Below are 20,127 nucleotides of genomic sequence, written 5' to 3' on the forward strand. Positions count from 1 at the left end.
ATTTTGGTATGTTGTATTCTGTACCAAAGCCTTGAGTCTCTTATATCTGGAACCAGAATGCTTCATCGAGGCCTGACTGTAACTATCCTGCCAGTGGGACCTTGGGCACTTTACTGAGACGTCACACTCTGCCTCGGTTTCCTTGTGTGTAAAATGGGGATAATAGTTTACTGTGGCTATTGTTGTGAGCCCGGCAAGCATTCAATATATGTTGGCCATTATTTGTTCTCAATCAAATTCCAGAATATGAAATGACTTTATCCAACATAATGCCTTTTGTTTCCAATTCTATTTAGATATTAATATTATTCTTATTTGCATTTGCCTCATATATCTTTACCTGTCTACTTGTTCTTAAATTTTGTAATATTTTCTATGTTTCCTGAAAATAGCATTATGTTGGATTTTGGACCCATAGCAGTTTGTCTCTAAATGGGGCATTAGAATCCAATGACATTGGGTCAGTTATCTTGATGATGACTGGTAAATTTAGTCTTCTAGCATATTCTTTGATTCCTTGTAATACCTCCTAATTACTTCCTTAATTTATGTTTGTTTGGCTTTGGTTTGGGTTTTTGCTATTTGAACTGTGACTTCTTTGTTTTTAGGTCCTTCAGTACTGTGGAAAGTATATGCTCGCTCTTATTTTAAATATTTTTATTTATTTGTTTGTTGGTTGGTGTGTTTAAGTAGGCTCCACACTCAATGTGGGGCTCGAACTCAAAACCCCGAGATCAAGAGTTACATGCTCTACCAACTGACCCAGCCAGGCACCTCTGCTCTCTCTTAATTTTAAAAAGATGTACTACCAATTGCCTTTAAGTTTTTCAGACTCATCCTTTAATATATATTTCTTAAACTGACAGGAGTAAAAAGGTATCTTTTGAATCTTCATATTTAAGGAGCGTAATTTAGCATACTTTACTCCACAAATTTAATTAATTATTTAATTAATTAAATAATAATTAATTATTTATTAAATAAATTAACTAACCTTTTAAATAACTTTTGGCTGTGTAGCAGAGTAGATAATCGGAGGGCCTTCGCAATGCAAACCAACGGATTTTGCATTACTCTAAAATGTTTGCATCGCTGGACTCCTAGAAAGGAAAATGACAAAGTACCTGAAAACCCAAACCAAATAAAAAGATAAGCAAAACCCTGAGTAGTGACTACTAAGCACGGGAAAGAAGGGTTTTCTCTGAGAACAAGGGCAGAGCAGGGTGGGGACATGGTGTTGAAACTGAGATCCCAGATTAAGCCCTGATTTATGAAAGGAGCCCAAGTGGTCATGGGTCAGTAACAACTCCTAGATCTCAGAAGAAGCCAACACATGACCTCCGCAAAAAGAAGAAAATATCCACAATTTTGACTCTTAGTTTTCTAAGGATTAAGACCCACCAGAATGTAAGCTAAAACTAAAAGGACACAACCCACAAATGACAGTCCACAGAAACAATGCTTGGATTTGGAGCCCGAAGGACGTCAGATATTAGAATCATCTGCAATAAAATATAAAGTAATGGTCTCTGAAATGTGTAAACCAATCAAGATGGATTCACAAAAATAAGTGAGCAGAATTCAACTATCAGAAGTGTCCTGGAGGACTGTGAAGTTGTACTATGGTTTTGCAAGATGCCACCTTGGGGAAACTGGACAAATGGCACATGGGATCCCTCTGTATTATTTTTTTCTTTATTTTGTTAATATTACTTTTCTGAAGCCAGAAGTCCAAAATCAGGGTGTCAGCAGGGCCATGCTGTCTGATGGCTCTATGGGAGACCCCTTCCTCCCCTCTTAGAGCTCCTGTGATGGCATTCCTTGGCTTGTAGATGTACCGTCCTAATCACACGACCATCTTTCCCCGGTGTGTGCCTGTCTCAGCATCCGGACTCCCCTTTTTTTTTCTTAAGATTTTATTTATTTATTTATTTATTTATTTATTTATTTATTTATTTGACAGAGAGAGAGAGAGAGAGCATGAGCAGGGCGAGTAGCAGGCAGAAGGAGAGGGAGAAGCAGGCTCCCGGCTGAGCAGAGAGCCTGATGCGGGGCTGGATCCCAGAACCTCGGGATCATGACCTGAGCCCAAGGCAGATGCTTAACTGACTGAGCCACCCAGGCGCCCCCAGATTCCCCTTGTATCTAGATACCAGTCCTACTGGATCAGGGCTCATTTTAATCACCTAATTTTAACTTAGTTAAATCTACACGGACACGATTTCCAAATCCAATGACAACCTGAGGTACTAGAGTTAGGACGTCAACATATCTTTTTTAGGGAACGTTGTTTAACTCACAACACCCTCCTACAAAAGAAACACTGGATCCAATGGGTTTTACAGATTGGTTCCACAAAGCAGTTCTGGAATTAATCTTTCCAAGGTTATACAGGTCTTGTATAACTACCCAAATGTCTAAGAAATCAATTCAACAGGGATACCAAAACCAAAAGAGGACAGTACAAGAATGGAAGGTTGGAGATAAATCCTGAGTACTTGGGAACTCTGGCCACATACACCAACGTGGGCGAATCTTAGACACTTAGTGTTGGGTGACCAAAGCAAGTGGCAGAAGACAACATAGAGCCAGCCATTTTTATAAAGTGAAGAAAAAAAAAACCACTGAAGGATATATTCTTCAGGGATACCTACCTACATAAAAACAATGAGAAGAAAGTTAGGGGGAAAGAAATTATTTAATAGGGATCATTGTTGGACAGACGATGTTTTCTGACCTCAATATAATTAACATATAAGTAAAAATAAAGTAAACCAGGGTGAGTCCAAAGTCAAGCCCAGTAGTTCCTTCAGGAGAGTGGGGTGCAGCCATGGGACCACGGTAGGCGCAGCTGGTGGTGACGAGCTGGTTCTCACGGTGAGTGTGTTTATCATCCTTTCTAGCTTGCAGTTATATAACATATTCATCTCCCTTGCTCTTTAAAATTCTCTTTCAAGTTTTAAAAACCACAAAAGAGACACAGCCCCATGGCTGTTCTGGAAGGTAGTGTGCTGAAGTCTGACGTACTTTTGTCGCAGGTGACTGAGAAGTCTTGGTCACATGCTTCTAGCACTTTTCTTTACTGTTACAATTTTAAAACTTTGCCAGGACTCATCGAGACGTAAACAAGTATGTTCTTAGCAGTTCTTCTAGCAATCAGTCTGCGAGCATCTCCAGCTGAACAATTTGAAAGAATCATACTTGCGTGTTTTTGCCAAAAGTGTAAAGAAATGAGCACAGCTCTCTCCCTTCCTAGGAGGGCCGAGGTGCACATTTTCATTCTCAGAGGGGAAAAGGGCATATACCCTTGCTAGTGAGGAAATTCAAAGTAACTACTGATAACACAGCTCCCTCTTGCCCATTTCTTTCCATCTCCACCAAGCCCAAGTCCCACTCTGGAGGAAGTCAATGCCTGGGCTCAGTCCTTCGACAAGGTAATGCTCACTCCAGCGGGAAGGAATGCTTTTCGGGAATTCCTCCGAACAGAATTCAGTGAAGAAAATATGCTTTTCTGGATGGCGTGCGAGGAACTGAAAAAGGAAGCTAATAAAACCATCATTGAAGAGAAAGCAAGGATAATCTATGAAGACTACATTTCTATTCTTTCTCCTAAAGAGGTGGGTACCCCTCAAAGGGCTTCCTCCCGGGAGGCCGTTGGTAAAACGAACTTCTTCAGTGTTGGATCACAGGGCACAGTATGGCTACCCCAAAACAGAGATGGCGATCCCACCCGCACTCGTAGTACCCGGATGCCTTTCACTGTGGTACCATATGCGGGCTCTCAGTGGGCCCGGAAATCTGTGAAAGCTTTTGGGCCTCTTTCTGGAGAAAGTATTTCTGACTTTCACCAGATTCTCCAGAAGGGGGAGTCTATGCATTTTATTGTAAACACTTTAAAAACATCATGCCCTGTAAGCGTTTCTTTAAATAAAATTATCCTTTTATTCTGAGCACCAGTTATTTTTAGAGCTATTTTTATTTGAATAGAAATAACCTTGGTAATATGTCACAGAGGTTTTCCCTGTGGTGTCCTTCCCTTAGAGCAGAGAGACATCAGTCAAGCTTCCATCCCCCAGTTTTTGTTCCTTCAAATCTAAAATCTGTGGGGTCAGGATGATCTCAAAACCGAGCTCCTTCTTTCTTAATTTTTTAAAGATTTATTTATTTGAGAGCGATCATGCGAGTGAGTGGGGGGAGGGGCAGAGGGAGAGAGAGAGAGAGAGAGAGAATCTCCAGCAGATTCCCCACTAAGCATGGAGCCCAACACAGGGCTCAGTCTCACGACCTTGAGATCATGACCTGCTGAGCTGAAACCAAGAGTCGGAGGCTCACCGACTACACCACCGGGGCGCCCCTAGCTCCTTCTTTCTTTAAATTCCAAGTGGAATTCCAAATTCTTTACATTCTTGAGTGGAACAGTAAGATAGACTAGGGTTTTCGTGGAAGCAGATCGTAAAGTCTTACTAATTTTAAACTTTGGACTTATCGTGAGCGCATGGCCAAGTCAGTGCCAGTCTGAGGTTGGAGTGTCAGAGTGGGGTTTGTACTTCGGAAAGAGCCCTCTGACCAAACAGTGGGGTGGTTTGGAGGGGCACTCAGGAGACAGGAGACCAGTTAGGAGGCCAGTGAACCAGTCCAGCAGGAAATGGTGAGTGACCTCCCCAGGGGTCTTGGCAGAAAAGAGGGACGAGGTGGACAGATCTGAAAAGGGTTAGAGAGGCAGGGTCCCCAAGACTTTGTGACTAAATACAGAGCCAGACGGAAAAAGAAGGATGAGAAGGACTTGGAACTGGATGGAAATAAATAGTTCTCTTCCTTCACAAGCTATCCAAGAAAGAGATCTGGAGATGCTGGCAATCTGTGTTGAATGTAGAGTTGGCCCTTGAACAACAGGGGGTTGGGGGCACTGACCTCACACACTCAATAATCTACATATAACTTTGACTCCCCGAAAACTTAACTACTAAGAGCCTACGGTTGACTAGAAGCCTGACAACATAAACAGTCTGTTAACACGTGCTTTGTATATGTATTTTATACTCTATTCTTATAATAAAGTTACAGAAAAGAAATTGTTACTCGGAAATCATAAGAGAAAAATGCACTTACGGTACTCGATGTTTATTTAAAAAAAAAAAATCCACTATAAGTGGACCCATGCAATTCAAACCCATGTTGTTCAAGGTCAGATATATTGAGTTACCTGTGAGGGGGCACAAGGGGCTTTCCAGGAGGAAAGTGGGTATATGCATCTGGAAAGATAGATCACTGAAGTCAGTATTTACTGATTTAGCTAGTCATATTTTCAGTTTTATCATAAAGAGTAGCATGTGCATTGTATAGCATTGGAACTATCATGGCCTCCCAGGGCAGAGCTGGTCTGGCTAAGGCTCTTTGCACAGAACAGAAAATACGTGAGCTCGTCTCTGCAGCCTGTACTCCTGTTTATTCGGCATTTGGTAGGTTGCTCTGGTCTGAGACAGCCTTTTCTAGGATGAGCAAAACATCAGAGAAAGAAGAGCCAGCATCTCCTAAGGACTTAATGAATTCCAAGCACTTTAAATAAATTCTCATTAAATCCCCACCAGCTACCATCACTGTCATCTCCTTTATGGAGAAGTTCGTGAGGGTGCAGCTTCCTTTGCCCCAGGCCCCACAACTAATCAGTGATGTAGCTGGGTTAATTTAAACACGGGCCCTGGGGCGCCTGGGTGGCTCAGTCGTTGGGCGTCTGCCTTTGGCTCAGGGCGTGATCCCAGGGTCCTGGGATCAAGCCCCACATCAGGCTCCACCGCTGGGAGCCTGCTTCTCCCTCTCCCACTCCCCCTGCTTGTGTTCCCTCTCTCGCTGGCTGTCTCTATCTCTGTCAAATAAATAGATGGAATCTTTAACATAAATAAATAAATAAATAAATAAATAAATAAATAAATAAATAAAACGCGCCCTGTGCTCTTAACCCTTCCACGGTGCTCTGAGTTAGCGTCCATTTACCAGCCAGCCTGACAAGCATTCCCAGAAATCTGCGGTTGGCTCTAGCCTGGGACCTCCAGGGTTTAGCCCTAATGCTATTAGGAAATTAGCAAGGCGTCAAGGACACGGTACAATCACTTTAAAGAAGGAAAACAATGTTGTGGTTTTCTAAAGCAGTGTGATCCCCACCAGCATTACCTAGAACTTGTGAGAAATACACATTTTCAGGCCCCTCCCCAGACCTCCCAAGTCAGAAACTCTGCAGCTGGCAGCCAGCAATCTGTTTAACAGGCATTCTAGGGCCTTCTGACACCAGGGAAATTTGAGAACCCTCTGTTGTTTATGTGTTCAGTTTCTTTTTCAGCAATTTAGATTTTTGGATGACTTTGTTTGGTTTGGGGTTTTTAAAAAACAGAACAAGGATTTCCAAAGAGAAATATATCTAATACCACTCTTCCGTGTTTCTGCTGACAGGTCAGCTTGGACTCCCGAGTAAGAGAAGTCATCAATAGGAACATGGTGGAGCCATCCCAACACATCTTTGATGATGCACAACTCCAGATCTACACGTTAATGCACAGAGACTCATATCCCCGGTTCATGAACTCTGCCCTCTATAAAGATCTGCTTCAGTCCTTAGCTGAGAAATCAGTTGAAGCATAGGATGTTATCAAATATATTTATTATTAATAAAATAATAAAAGAACTGATGGACTACATCTAGTACAGGGAACTTAGAGGTAGTAGTATCTTCTGCTAGAGTAATACTTGGGCTGTTTTAATCAGCAGACGCTTCCTTTTACAGAAGGCTATGTATTCACATTGTAAACTGCGGCCACTTGTAGTGATACTTTTGAAAAAAAGGGGGGTATGGCTGTCTTAAAAAAAAGATAGTATATTTACATTTACAGTCACCACAGCATGTTGTCAATGGCAAAGAACATTCTAGAAGACTCTCTCCTGCCTGGGGCATGCGTGTCCACTGGAGCCAACAGGACTGCCTTTGTTTTGCATGAGTACAGTTTCTACCTGATGACTCTCCTCCCAAGGAAAAGGGATTCAAGTGTTTCTTAGCTACTCCTTCCTTCCGTCCAGCTGTTTTGGATAGTTTGCTTCTCAGTGCCATCACAGGACCCAAATTCCCATTTTATAAAGTGTCACCAACTTATAAAAATGGCATCCCGCTTTTATCTTAGAATCCGTGTATGTATGTGCACGTGTGTCTATAATGGTTAAGGAAAGTACTGTGCTCTTAAGTGGATCGGTCGCACCTGTTTGGTAAGAGAAGTAGTGTTTAGAAAAGTTCTTTCGTTGAAAAGTTACCATGATTTTATTATCAGACTCTGCCAACCTAAAGACTGAATTTTTAATTTGCTACTTAGTCGCGTTCATACTGGAACTTTCAAATAAGCATATTTTCATTTTTATTATTCAAAGAAATATGGGCATTTTCACTCAAAAAATAAAGCACAAGAGTTTTATCTCCATTTTTTTTCTACATGTTAAATACTGGGGACTATAAGATGAAGTAAGTAGGGAGACATGCAAGGTATCATTTAGCTCCCAGACTAGCATTCTGATTTTAGATCCCACTGTTTTTAATGTAGGCGAATGGATAACTTAAACAGCTTCTAGGTAAAACTGTGGTTTGTATCCCTAAGTCGTCCTGAAGAAACCCATCACTGCGGTGAATGGGAAAGACATGCAAAATCTGGAACAGTTTGAGTAGTGGGTTAGAAATGTGCCAGGGGCCCACGGCAGCCTTCGCCCTTGGGGGAGAGGGATTCTTTCCTCCTGGTTATCCTCACCTGGCCTGACGATTTCTTCATTACTCTCTTCAAGCCCCAGACTAAGCCCCTTGTCCCTGTTCTCAGTAAAACATCTTACCTCCTACTTCATGGTGAAATGGGTCCCCACCCGCTTCATCTTCCCATGTAACCTGCAAATCTGTCCGGATGGGCAGCTGTTCTCACCTCCCTCAGTCCAGTCCCTGGGAATAAGGTGCTCTTTCCTCCTTTTCAAGACATCAACTCCTTACATGTGCTTTTGATGCCATAATCTACAGCCTCATTTTTTCACTAGACAGAGGACCTAATTGTGATTGAGGCATAAACTCTTGCCCTCTGGTTTACATTTAAGTAAGGACGACAGGTGTCTATGGTGGCTACCCTATACTGTAGCAAGTACTAGAACAGGGAGGAACTGAGCTAGAGAAGTCTTGAGGGGCTACAGAAGATTTTGGCAGGGGATGGGGGGGTGTTGGGGTGGAGGTGTAGGGAAAGGGTTGTAACTGAAGCAACCCCAGATGAGTCGTTCTAAATGTGCAGCGCATGAAGCGACTGTAAGATAAAAAGTGTCAAGACCTCAGTTGGACGGAGGGAACTGAGTGGTCGAGATTTTAGGCTGGAGTATTTGGGCTTTTTCAACACAGATGAGTAAGATTGCCGATAGAGTTATAGCGTGAAAAGAGCTGAGGGTAAATCCTTGCCACAGTGGAAGGAGAAACAAGAGTTCCCGAAGAAAATTTAGGATTTGCCTTCTCGGTTCATGTAAGAAAGTGGGGATACGGCTGCAAACGAAGGGGTGGGGGGCACATAGTGGTCAATTAAACGCTCTTACCTGGAACTCCGCTCCCTCCATTCTCCCACGCTCTAAGCTTCACCTTGAGTTTTCCCCATACCACGTGCGTCCTTGGATCCCCCAATTAAAAATGAGCCTGTGTCACGTAACTGCAGGCTCCCCTTCCTTTCTCATCAGACTTGGCTCTCCTGCTGTCTCCATTTGCTCATCTCCGCATGCGCTCCTTGAACCTGGGCAGTGCACCCACCCCCGGGGTAGGGGTCTCCTCCAGCCCAGCCCGACGCCTCCAAAATCTCGGTAGACGGCGCCGCTCCGACACTGACCACGCCTCGCCGGAAACACTACTTTCTTGTCTTCTGTGCTGCTCTTGCTGTTCCCCGTGTTCTCCTCGTCTCCCTCCGCTCCCATCCCAACCAGTGGGGCACAGCAGCTAAGGGTTTGGGCTCTGCAGCCAGACTGACTCCTGCTCACTGCCTGATGGTGGGTACCAGTCTTTCTGGGCCTGTTTCTTCGTCTATACAAACGGGGATAATAATGGTACCTTAACGCTAGCATTGCTGTGCAGATTTCCCCCCCAAAGGAGACAGAAGTTTATTGAGTACAGTGAAAGGGAGCCGCGGGCCGGACAGCAAAGGAGAGACTGTCGGTTTGCTGTGCAAATTCAAACTAACCCTCGTGGGGGCGCCTGACTAGCTCAGTCAGTAGGGTATGCGATTCTTGATCTCAAGGTTGTGAGTTCGAGCCAAACCTTGGGTGTAGAAATTATTAAAAAAAAAAAAGTCTTTAGGGGCGCCTGGGTGGCTCAGTCTGTTAAGCATCTGCCTGTGGCTCAGGTCATGATCCCGGGATGGAGCCCCACATCCTGCTCCCCGCTCAGCAGGGAGTCTGCTTCTCCCTCTCCCTCTGCACGCCCCCACGCCCCGCTTGTGCGCTCTATCTCAAATAAAATCTTTTAAAAAATAATAAATATAAGATTTTTTTTTAAAAAAAGACCAAAAAAACCCTAATCCAAGTAAAATACACGAAGCGGTCTCTATATGTTAGTTATTACTATTATTACTTGTCCACTAAATGCCATGGCCTCCAAGGTATAGGCCTTGGCTTGCTTTCCTTACTAATCTACATGCTTCCCCCTTCTCATTGTTTAAATTACTGCCGACGCGCTCACGGCTACCAGATCAGGACCTGGTGTAGACTTCCTCCAGCTTTTCACAATCAGCTGCCATTTGGACAATCTCCCCTTGCATATCCTACAGAGGAGTGAAATTCATCTAAATTCTGACTTGTCATCCCACTGCCCCCCTCCCTCCAAGTCCCACCCCGCATATGTCCCCAGTCACCCAGCCAGTCACCTAAGCTCTTCTCTAGGTGCCAACTTTTCCCTTCTTTCTCCTTGCAGATACAGTCACCAGGTCCTGCTGATCTTAACTCCGAAATTTTTCTCGTGTTTCTCCTTCTGATCCCCATTATCTCACACCTGCCAGTATCATTGCCAAGAGCCTCCTAACTGGTCTCCCTGCCCCCATCTCAGCCTTTCAAATCCACCTTTCAATATGCCCAAGGTGGCTGACGCAAATCTGCTCATCACCCTCCCTCCACTCCTTAGAATCCTCAGTAATTCCTGATTGCCCAGAGTACAAATACCAAATTCTTGGTGTGGGGTACAAGCAAGGGCCTCTATATATAGTTGGGCTATTGGCTTCCTAGCCAACCCTACACATGGTTTAGACTCTAGAATATATACTTATAGACAAGTATATATTCATCCTTTCATAACTGCTCATACTATTCATACTTTCTGCTACCCCTACCCCTCTCTACAATGCCACCCTTCACTCAGCGAGCTCCTGTCATTCCTTTAAGATTTACCTCACACGTCCCTGCCTCCAAGAAACCTTAACTGACCTTCTGATTCATACTTCCATTAGGGTGCCATTCTTTAGTATTCCAGGATTTTCCTGTACAAATACTTATCATCTGAGTTTACAAATTATGTTGACATATCTGTCTTTCCCATTAGACTATAAGCTCCAGAGGCATTGAATATATACCTTATCCCTCTCTCTCTCTCTATATATATATGATCTAGTTAAGAACAGTATTCAATAAATGTTTGTAGAACTGGAGAGTTATAGCATGAACATAGTTCTAGAACAAAAATTCCATTCCAAATTTATTTTGCAATGTGTCACATCTCAGAAAGAGATCATCACAGCCCACGTGGCTACAGAGCTCACTTCCACTACAAAACCAATCTGGTGGGTAAATCGCTGGTGACATCTATGTATATGAAAGAATCCTGGGGCAGCTCCAAAAGGACAAATTGAACGCAATTCTAAGGTTTTTAAGAATTCTTAAGTAAACTTTGAAGAGCTTATTTTGTTGGGATGGATGGTGCTCTATTTGGGAAAAAAATGGATATATAAACAAATGTAAGTTCCAAACTGTTTAAAGATCTAAAAGCTTTTTAAAAAGAGAACATCATAAGAATATTGGAAGAAAACGTAGGCAATATTTTTATAACTTCAGATGGAAAAGGTCTTCCTAAGCAAAACATGAAACCCAGAAACCATAAAATACTAATGACTGGATTATATGAAAAAAATTTAAATTCTGTGCCACAAAGACAACATAAAAAGAATTCAAACACAAACATCAGGCTATAAAACACGCTAAAGATCACTATGCAGATGGGTTAGTAGTACCTACCAACTAACAAGACAACTCTATAGACTAAAAAGGAAAGACACAATAAAAACAGAATTAACAGAAGAAATCAACTGGCTATAAACAAGAAAAGATGAGCATAATAAATACAAAAAGATCATCATACGAACTTGAATTAAAACAAGAGGATAGTAGTTACTTCTTGCTCCCTAGATTTGCCCAAACCAAAATGTTTGATAATATCCAGTATTAACAAAGGTATCAGGAAATGGGCCTTTATATCCTGTTGACAGGTAGGTAAACTAGTTTGACTTTTTGGAAAGCAATCTGGCAATATCTTTCATTCTGGATGTACATATCCATTAGCAAGCCAGCTAAACTTTTAAGGATCTATCCTACATCAAAACAAAAACTACCCACAGGGGAACAGTCTTCAAAGGAAATGCTATATATGCCCACAAACTGCTCTATGGTGATAATCCGACATATCTTTATGCTTGGCAGGGAGTGTTCTCAGATCAACTGTTAAAGGAAAAAAGCAAATTGTAAGATACGTATGTGTGCCTATTTATGTTAATTAATAATGGCCATTCGAGGGGCGCCTGCCTGGCTCAGCCGGTGGAGCATTCAACTCTTGATCTTGAGGTCATGAGTTCGAGCTCCACATGAGGCACAGAGACTACTTAATTTTTTTTAAAAAATGTTTTTTTTAAACGCCATTCTAAAAAAAAAATTCAATTGATTGAGCTGAGTACTGTTTCAAGGTCTTTACAAATTATTGTTTGGCCCTTCTAAGGTAGGATGGTGTTTCCCTTCACAGAGGAGAAGTTCCTTGGTCCAAGTCTCACAGCTAGTAAGTGGTAGTTGGATTTGAATCTGGACGGATCAAAAGCCTGTGCTCTTAAACAGTATGCAATGCTGATTCCCTAGGACAGAGGACTAGAAAGCCAATATGAGCACATACACACAAACACAGAGACGTAGAGAAAATTACACAACCAGGGAGATCATTTTTAGTTCATGATTTTGACCCAAAAGACAAAGGTAATAAAACCAGTTTCATAGGTGGTAGTTAAAAGTAGCCTTAACCAATCCCCTCTGCCCTCATGACTCATGAAGGCTCAGGAGTTTTTCTTATTAAACATGACATTTATTAAAAATCAGACTTCATAAAAATTTTTTAAAAAAAATAAAAATCAGCCTTCATATATAAAAATTCTACTACTGTCTTAGACAGCCAGTTTTTTTTCTCTACTAGTTACTAAGTTGGGAGCTAAACCATCTAAGCTTTCTTTCCTGGCATGTGCGTAAGCAAAAACTTCTATTTTGAGTTATCTAAAGTACAACAGTCACCAAACAGGATTTTTCCTGAGTAATGCCAACTTAATCTCATGGGATATGAAGTTGCGGCCTTATAAATTATCGACATTATAAATTATCGACTTGAATTAACTGTCCCAGAGAAATACACTGGAAAAGCAAATAAGCAAAATATTAACTATAAGAAAAGCAGAAGTTAAAACTTGATTAGCCAAAGAATGAGAAGTCTGAGTAAAAAAGTAATTATCTACTTAAGCATAAAAAATTTAAAAATTAACAGTAGGGTGACTAGTTACCAATGCTGTATCGTATATTTTGAAAGTTACTAAGAATGTAGATCTTAAAAGTTCCCATCAGAAAAAAGTATTGTAATTATGTGTGGTGAGCGATGTTAACTACTTATTGTGACAATCATTTTGCAAAATATACTTATATTGAACCATTATGTTGTACACTCAATTAATACAGTATGTCCATTATATTTCAAATTTTTAAGTTTTTAATGGGGAGTGGGGTACCTAGGTGGCTCAGTTGGGTGTCCGACTCTTTATTTTGGCTGAGGTCATGATCTCAGGGTTGTGAGATCAAGCCCCCGTGTCGGGCTCCATAATGGGCATGGAGCCTGCTTAAGGTAATTCTCTCTCCCTCTCTCTCTGACCCTCCCACCCCCCAAATAAATAAATAAAGTTTTTAACAGGGAGAGGATTGAGCATTTGGTCTTACAGACATGTTTTGAGAATTATAAAACAGGATTAGTGCTGCAATCATTAAGAGGGGACATAATGGACAGATTACTGAAACAATCCTGAGATAAATCAGGCTGATAAATTATCCGTGACTTTAATTGCCCTTCCAGATCACTTATGCTGCTTCTGCAATTACCTGGCAATCTTAGTAGTACTCTCAAAGGTTTTGATATTCCAATAGCAGTACTTTTATTTAGAATCATTTTACATTTATCCAATTTAAATATTCATCCAAAACAATTAAGGATTTAAAGAATTTTTTTCACTTCCTTGTTACAGAAATCTATCTCAAACTAGCTTAACACACAAAGGAAACTGACTGGCTTTCATAAGTAGGAAGCCCAGGGTAGTTCTTGCTTCAGCACGATCAAATCCAGACATTGAGTGTTATCCAGACCTTCTCTCCATCTCAGCAGCCTTCAGCTTCATCACAAACAGAGGGACTCTGCATATCGTGGGCAAAATGGTACAGCAAGCCCCAGATGCAGCTCCTGCTAGTTTAGCTCTTCCAGTAGAGAACGGCGTTTCTCACCTTTCAGAGAGCAATCCCTCGGAAGGGGCATGGGGTGGAGTGGGACAGTGAATGATAGACCCCCCCAAGGCCATATGGAAGTGACAAGGCATTCCCTAAATGAATCAGACAAAATACTTGGGAACTACTGCCAAAAAGACAAAAGGTAGAGCTAAGCCATTCCATTCAGTGCTCTCATGGTTTTTGCTTTTTATTTTACATCAGCTGTACTTTCAAATGGCATTATTACAAAAGTAATTTGGATACATACTGTAAACCATATTTAAGGGTTTGAAAAAACTCTTTTATTTCAAAACAGCTCAGTCCTCTAATTCTGGACACACTTGGGCTAATTTAACTTGACTATATGGCAGGTCACATATGAAATGTTGCTATCTTTGCAGACATGCATTAAGGGGGAAAAATAATAATTAGCTGTCTTTTTATAGCACCCAGGGGGAGGAATCAGAACAACTCATTTGAGGTAGTCATGTGTGCTTTCATTTACCATCCACCAGCTGGGTAAACAAGTACAGGTGTACACAGGTCCATTTGAAAAAAACAAAAAACAAAACAAAACAAAAAAAACCTTTTTTCAGTTAATAATAAAACTGTTGCATCACTTTGCAGAATTAAGGTACCAAAAGAGATCTCCCAAGACTCTACCTCATTACATTTCTTCCTTTAAGGATGGGAGTCTAAAACATTGACAACCAGTAGTTACCTATCCTGCTTCTGCAGGTCCTCAACACGTGGAATATTATTTAACATCTCAGCCCCTATATGGTCAAGAACAAATGTAATGCACAAATACAAAGACAACCAGGAAAAACTACTTCATGAGCACCTACTATGTGACAAGTATGCTTCTAGGTGTTAAAGATACAACAGTGAACAAGTTTCCCATAAAAACTTACCAGCTCCATCTTTACTAAGTTATAGCTGTTGGTTATCTAGTAAAGCCACGTGATGAGATTCTTCCAACACACGTCTCTTACTACTTTCGACTGACTTCAGTTAACTTTTCTGCAACCTAATTCTTCCATTACTACCTAGGAACTTGTCAATGAGTAACTCTTATTTACTGGGAAGCAGCATCTACAATGCTGCTGCTCTTCTTATTTTAAACTGACAATATGCGGTTTTTATGTCAGTGACTATTCACATCACATTTCCCAGTGGGATATTCAACTCTTCTTAAATGGCTAATTTTCTACAGCTAAATGTGTGTGTGTGTGTGTGTGTGCATGAGCAGGGCTGGAGGGAGAAGAGTAATTGTTGATTAAAACTCTTTAAACCACAACACTCTAACTGCAGTTTTTATTTGAGAAGTAAATTCAATTCAAATCCTTGAATTACACTTTAATCTCTAAGAACAATCACTGTGTACCTTCAAAAATTCAAAGTGAATAGCCTATTTCTTCTGGTACCTTGTTAATACTTTAAAGTTATTCTCCATTTGTTATATATAAACTTCTGGGTGGCTCAGTCAGTTAAGTGTCCGACTCCTGGTTTCAGCTCAGGTCATGATCTCATGGGTGGTGGGATCAAGCCCCGCCTCAGGCTCCACGCTCAGTGAGGAGTCTGCTTGAAGACTCTCTCCCTCTGCCCCTCCCCCACTCTCTCTCTCTAATAAATAAATAAATCTTTAAAACAAAGTACTTCAGAACTTTTGCCATGGCTTAGCAAAACTTGTAAACCAATGCTCATCACCTCTAAGCTAGAAAACAAAGATGGTTATTTTCTGCTTTCCCAGGATGGTCGTTCATTAACTCCCACTACATAGGTCTCATTTAATTCTTCTGTAAATTCATTTAATGTATATTCATGTACATATATTCATTTAACACAGTTACTTTTACTTCCCATTACTTTACAACTGGCTAGTATTTTTCACTACTAAGACTATGTGGTCTCTCATATTATGTTAAGGGCACACACAGGATGTGCTTGACGCTCTACTGAGAACCACCCCTGCCTCCCTCACCAGGAGTCCAGGAAAAGAGAAAAGAAAAACATGTTCTGTACTACTGCTCAATACTAGTCTTTACTTAAAACTAGGCAGGCATCACTCAATTAAAACTATCCTTTAAAAACACCTTAGTGTTTAGTTGGGGACACCTGGGTGGCTCAGCCAGTTAAGCATCTGACTCTTGATTTCAGGTCAGGTCATAATCTCAGGCATAGAATCAAGCCCCACTTTGGGCTCTGCACCCAGCATTGAGTCTGCTTGGGATTTTCTCTCTCTCTCCCCACCTCAAACCCCTCCCCGCTCACCCGCGCATGCACACACTCTCTAAAATAAATAAATAAATAAATAAATAACCACCTTAATAGCTGGGAGAGAACTTTTGAAACAAAAGGTAGAGCAGGTGTCAATATCTAAATAAAATGACAAAATGTGATACATGTTTAATAACAAGAAACTTTATTGAATTACAAATTTAAAAATGGATCACTTAATTTAAAAGTGGGACTATTTTAGTTTTATTCTTCCAAAACTCATTCTTCCAAAAATGCACTTTATTTTTCAAGTGATAAAGGTTAATCTGTGAAATGCCAAAGTAGAGACAGGATGGTACCAGTGGGCCAATGCTCATATATGGGGTCCTAACATGGACCTTTAATGTTGCTTTCTGTATTACATCAAATTGATTTGCATTTTAAAAATGGGAAAAGGGAGCAAAGGGGAGTGCAAAGCATGTACTGAAGTCTTCCTATAGGAGTCTGATAGAATAGATTTAGCATGATAAAATGTGGCCTTTGTAAAAGTGGCCTTTAAGATGTGCTAGTGAAAGTGTACCCTTAGGAACCTATGTTAGAAACATTTTTTCTTATTCCTAACAAAACAAATGGTACACATGTAAAAAATAAAATTTAATTATAAGATCTGTTCTGTAAAACCAACTGCATTATAGCCCATATATTCAGTCTGTTGAACAACCTCATTCATTGTCTAACAGAAAAAGAGCAATTTGACTCAGGACAAAAATATATTCTACCAACCTCCATATGGAAAGACCACAGGTTTAATGATTTATATAGTCCTTAAACTTAATCCTTGGTCAGTAAAGATTTCCAAATCAAAATCAAGTCATAACTGTTTATAGTAACTACTGTACTAAAATGCTAATATTTTCTTCCCAGATATGTCTTCCTATGAGGGGAAAAATGGTCAGAAGCTTTCATTCTTTGCTTATGCTGGGATTTATGAAAAACCTACTAAGCTACAACAGTGTTCTGCAAAACTAAAATACACTACAAAGTCAAACAGGTAAATAAACAACAAAACCAAACTGATTTCAACAAAGTCATGTTTCCAAAAGTAAAATCTATTAAGAACAAGTCATAAGCATGTACAAGAAATTACATGAAATGATTATCACGGTTAGTTACAAATGCAAAATAATATCTAATTATCCCAGACTTGTGAACATAATAATTAAGATCAATCTCATAGGCTAGTTCAAATATTATGTACAATTTAGATAAGCTGGTCAAGTATTATCTGAATACACACCACATTTGATAAACTTATATTACCTTTTCTCCTCCTTTACTATTTGCAGGTACGTGCCAATATGGGGGGAAAAATGTAATTTCCATTTATGTATTAACTGAGAAGAATAATATTTCTACTGTGTATGTTTGGACTGTAAAAAAGTTAAGGTACATTTTTCTTTTAAAAGAAAAATAAAGGTAAAATAAATTGCCAAAAGTTTAACTTGACAAAAGTTTAATATCAACTTACTATAAAACTGAAAAGAAATGTTTTCAAACAGATACCATACAATTATTATGTGGTCTCCCTACTGATCTGAAACTACAGAAGGCATTTAAGGAAGGAATGCTATGTCAAAAACCAAGACTAACCCAAGGGAGGTATGTTACTTAAAAAATCTGATTTGCAGGAAAACTATATGCTTGGCCTAGTTTTAAAGCTAATTACAAAATCCATTTTTTAATGGTCCAGACATTTTGCCATTTCTTCCAACTCAACAGAACTGTAAAAAAAAAAAAAAAGAAAGAAAGAGAGAGAGAGAAGTATTTCGTGAGACACTTAAATACAGACAATGGGGTGTGCCCCGCCCCCATTTAATACAGTATACACCTTATATAAGCTGCTAATGAAAGAGGCATTTTTGAAACAGATGCTATATTGCACACAGACACTTATCCTAAGTGTTTGACTTTTCCAATTTAGAATCAGTAGGAATATATAACTGAAGAAATAGTATAAAATATTTTATTAAGTACCCCTCTTCTTAATGTTTTTAGGTTAAAAAAAAATGAATTGGAAAAAAAAATGAATTCCAAACTAGAACTTCTAGAGTAAGTCACCCTTAGGCATTAGCTTTCTACATTAAGTTGAACTTTCTTAAATCCAAGAAGTACTATGTCAGAACTATGCTGCACACTGTCTGTATCAAAACAAACTGCAATATGCCCAATAATAACAGAAATCATCATCATCGTCATCATCATCATCCATTATGTGAAATAAATCTAAGAGCTATCTGGAAAAGCCAAACTTGCTCAATAGGACCGAAAAAAAATTAACTGTGAATTTCCCTGTCTTTAACCAATGTAAAAAACTTCTACCAACTCAGGATAGGAGACACTGTTTCAAATCATGATGACACTCTTAATATCAGTAACCTTCCCAGCTCAGAACTAAATCTTTATATATAATAAAATGGGTACTGGCCTCAATCCCTAAAATACTGTCTAGGGCCAAAGTCCCATACCATATTTGTGGAGGATATTCCCCCACTGTCTAGATTTTAATTCACTTCTGATTTTCAAAAAATGCTTTAACTTAGGTAAATAATTCAAAATAATCACCAAAGGGCTAAAGCTAAGTATAGCTTTAAAAAAAAGAAGAATCACACAAGCTTCACAAAAACTAATAAATGAACCAGAATTTTTGGAATACCAACAATTATCAGGCACTTTTAAAATATATTATCTGTACTCTTCACCACAGCCTGTGATGTAGATATTATTTACATTTAATATGTGAGAAAATTACAGTTCACCAATGATAAGAAGCAGAGTTCAAAACCTATTTGGCTCCAAAGACTATATTCCTACCACATGAGCCTTCCCAACCAAACACCCGTGGCATCCCCATCTCTATTAACAATAAAAATGGTCTCAGAAGTGATGTGTAATTCTTCTCCCAAGTTTAAATTATATTTCTGTGGCTCACAAAAATCACTCAAGAAGGGATCATTTAAATAACATACACTTGCCTGTGTGGGGCTAATTCAAGAGTTCACAGGCGATACGAAGGCTCAGTGAAAAGCCTACCAAACGATAACAGTGCTCATCTGTTAATTCCTAAAATAAACACTAAAACCATCCTGCTGGATTTCAGCAAGGTAATCTTTCCAGAATCAAAATCTATGAAGACAAGTAATACCCCAAATCTATGAAGACAGAGTTTCTGGAAGTACCAGACTCAAAGCAATTAAATGAGTATAGTATATATAAGACTATGATACAGTAACTGCAGTTAAGATACAATCTTGCTACTCCTGCACCAAAACAATATGAAGACAGGAAAATTAAGTTAACATTCCTAATTTCTAATAGAGTTCAATACAGCATATTCCTTTACAAATGATTTGTCATGGACTTCCATATTACTGGGCAGCATGAGCAAATGTATATATTTAGATATGCAGGTAGTCTTATGAAAAGACATGAAGAAATCTATTATAAATGGGTAAAATATGAATATAAGAAAGTGTCATATACCTTCCATCGATTTCCACATTCATTGCAGACAACAAATGTTGTCATCGGTTCATCAGCACTACGAGTTTGTACCTGCAGCAAAATCAAGTGAAAAATATTACTTTTTATAATATTATAAAAAGTCTGACCTAAATAAGAACATTCTACATTAAGATATACAACAACCAAAACAGTACCACGATAAAACATATAAGAGCCTGAAACAAGTTCAAATAAGCTAAGTAATGTCAAAAGGACACATATTTCAAAACTGCATTTTTCCTAAGTCATTCCTTGTTTGTCTTTTCATGTTTAATTTATCCCAAACAGGTGGGAAAACCATCTAAAGTCACACATACTTTTCATAATATTATATTTAATAATATAATATTTAATAAATATTTATTTATTAAATAAATTATTAAAATATTATGTTAGTAAATATAATATAAATATTAAAAATTATTAAATAAATAAATATTAATAAATATTTAATAAATATTAAAAACTTCATCATCACTAAGAAGCACAGAAATGTTAATTAAAAGATATGTCAATTTTCTCTTATAAATTAGCAGAGACATAAAAATT

General features: G+C 39.3%; 2 protein-coding genes across 3 annotated transcripts in view; one reads left to right on the top strand and one right to left on the bottom strand.

Annotated features, from left to right (window-relative positions):
• Nucleotides 1-7,451, top strand: part of RGS20 (regulator of G protein signaling 20) — a 73,122-nt gene extending 65,671 nt beyond the window's left edge. The window contains exons 6-7 of the mRNA XM_026516474.4: nt 3,383-3,617; nt 6,445-7,451. Of these exons, the coding sequence (XP_026372259.2) occupies nt 3,383-3,617; nt 6,445-6,633 (424 nt within the window). The 3' untranslated portion in view covers nt 6,634-7,451. The remainder of the gene's footprint in view (nt 1-3,382; nt 3,618-6,444) is intronic.
• Nucleotides 7,452-16,201: 8,750 nt separating this feature from the next.
• TCEA1 (transcription elongation factor A1) overlaps nt 16,202-20,127 on the bottom strand; it is a 39,607-nt gene continuing 35,681 nt past the window's right edge. The window contains exons 9-10 of one of the 2 annotated variants that reach the window (XM_026516473.4): nt 19,558-19,629; nt 16,202-17,798 (exon numbers count right to left, since the gene is read on the bottom strand). In XM_026516473.4, the coding sequence (XP_026372258.1) occupies nt 17,790-17,798; nt 19,558-19,629 (81 nt within the window). In that variant the 3' untranslated portion in view covers nt 16,202-17,789. Of the gene's footprint in view, nt 19,630-20,127 lie in introns of both variants that reach the window. The other variant, XM_057307859.1, reaches the window with a different exon arrangement.

The sequence above is a fragment of the Ursus arctos genome, unplaced genomic scaffold (genome assembly GCF_023065955.2).
Source record: "Ursus arctos isolate Adak ecotype North America unplaced genomic scaffold, UrsArc2.0 scaffold_6, whole genome shotgun sequence".
Lineage (NCBI taxonomy): Eukaryota > Metazoa > Chordata > Mammalia > Carnivora > Ursidae > Ursus > Ursus arctos.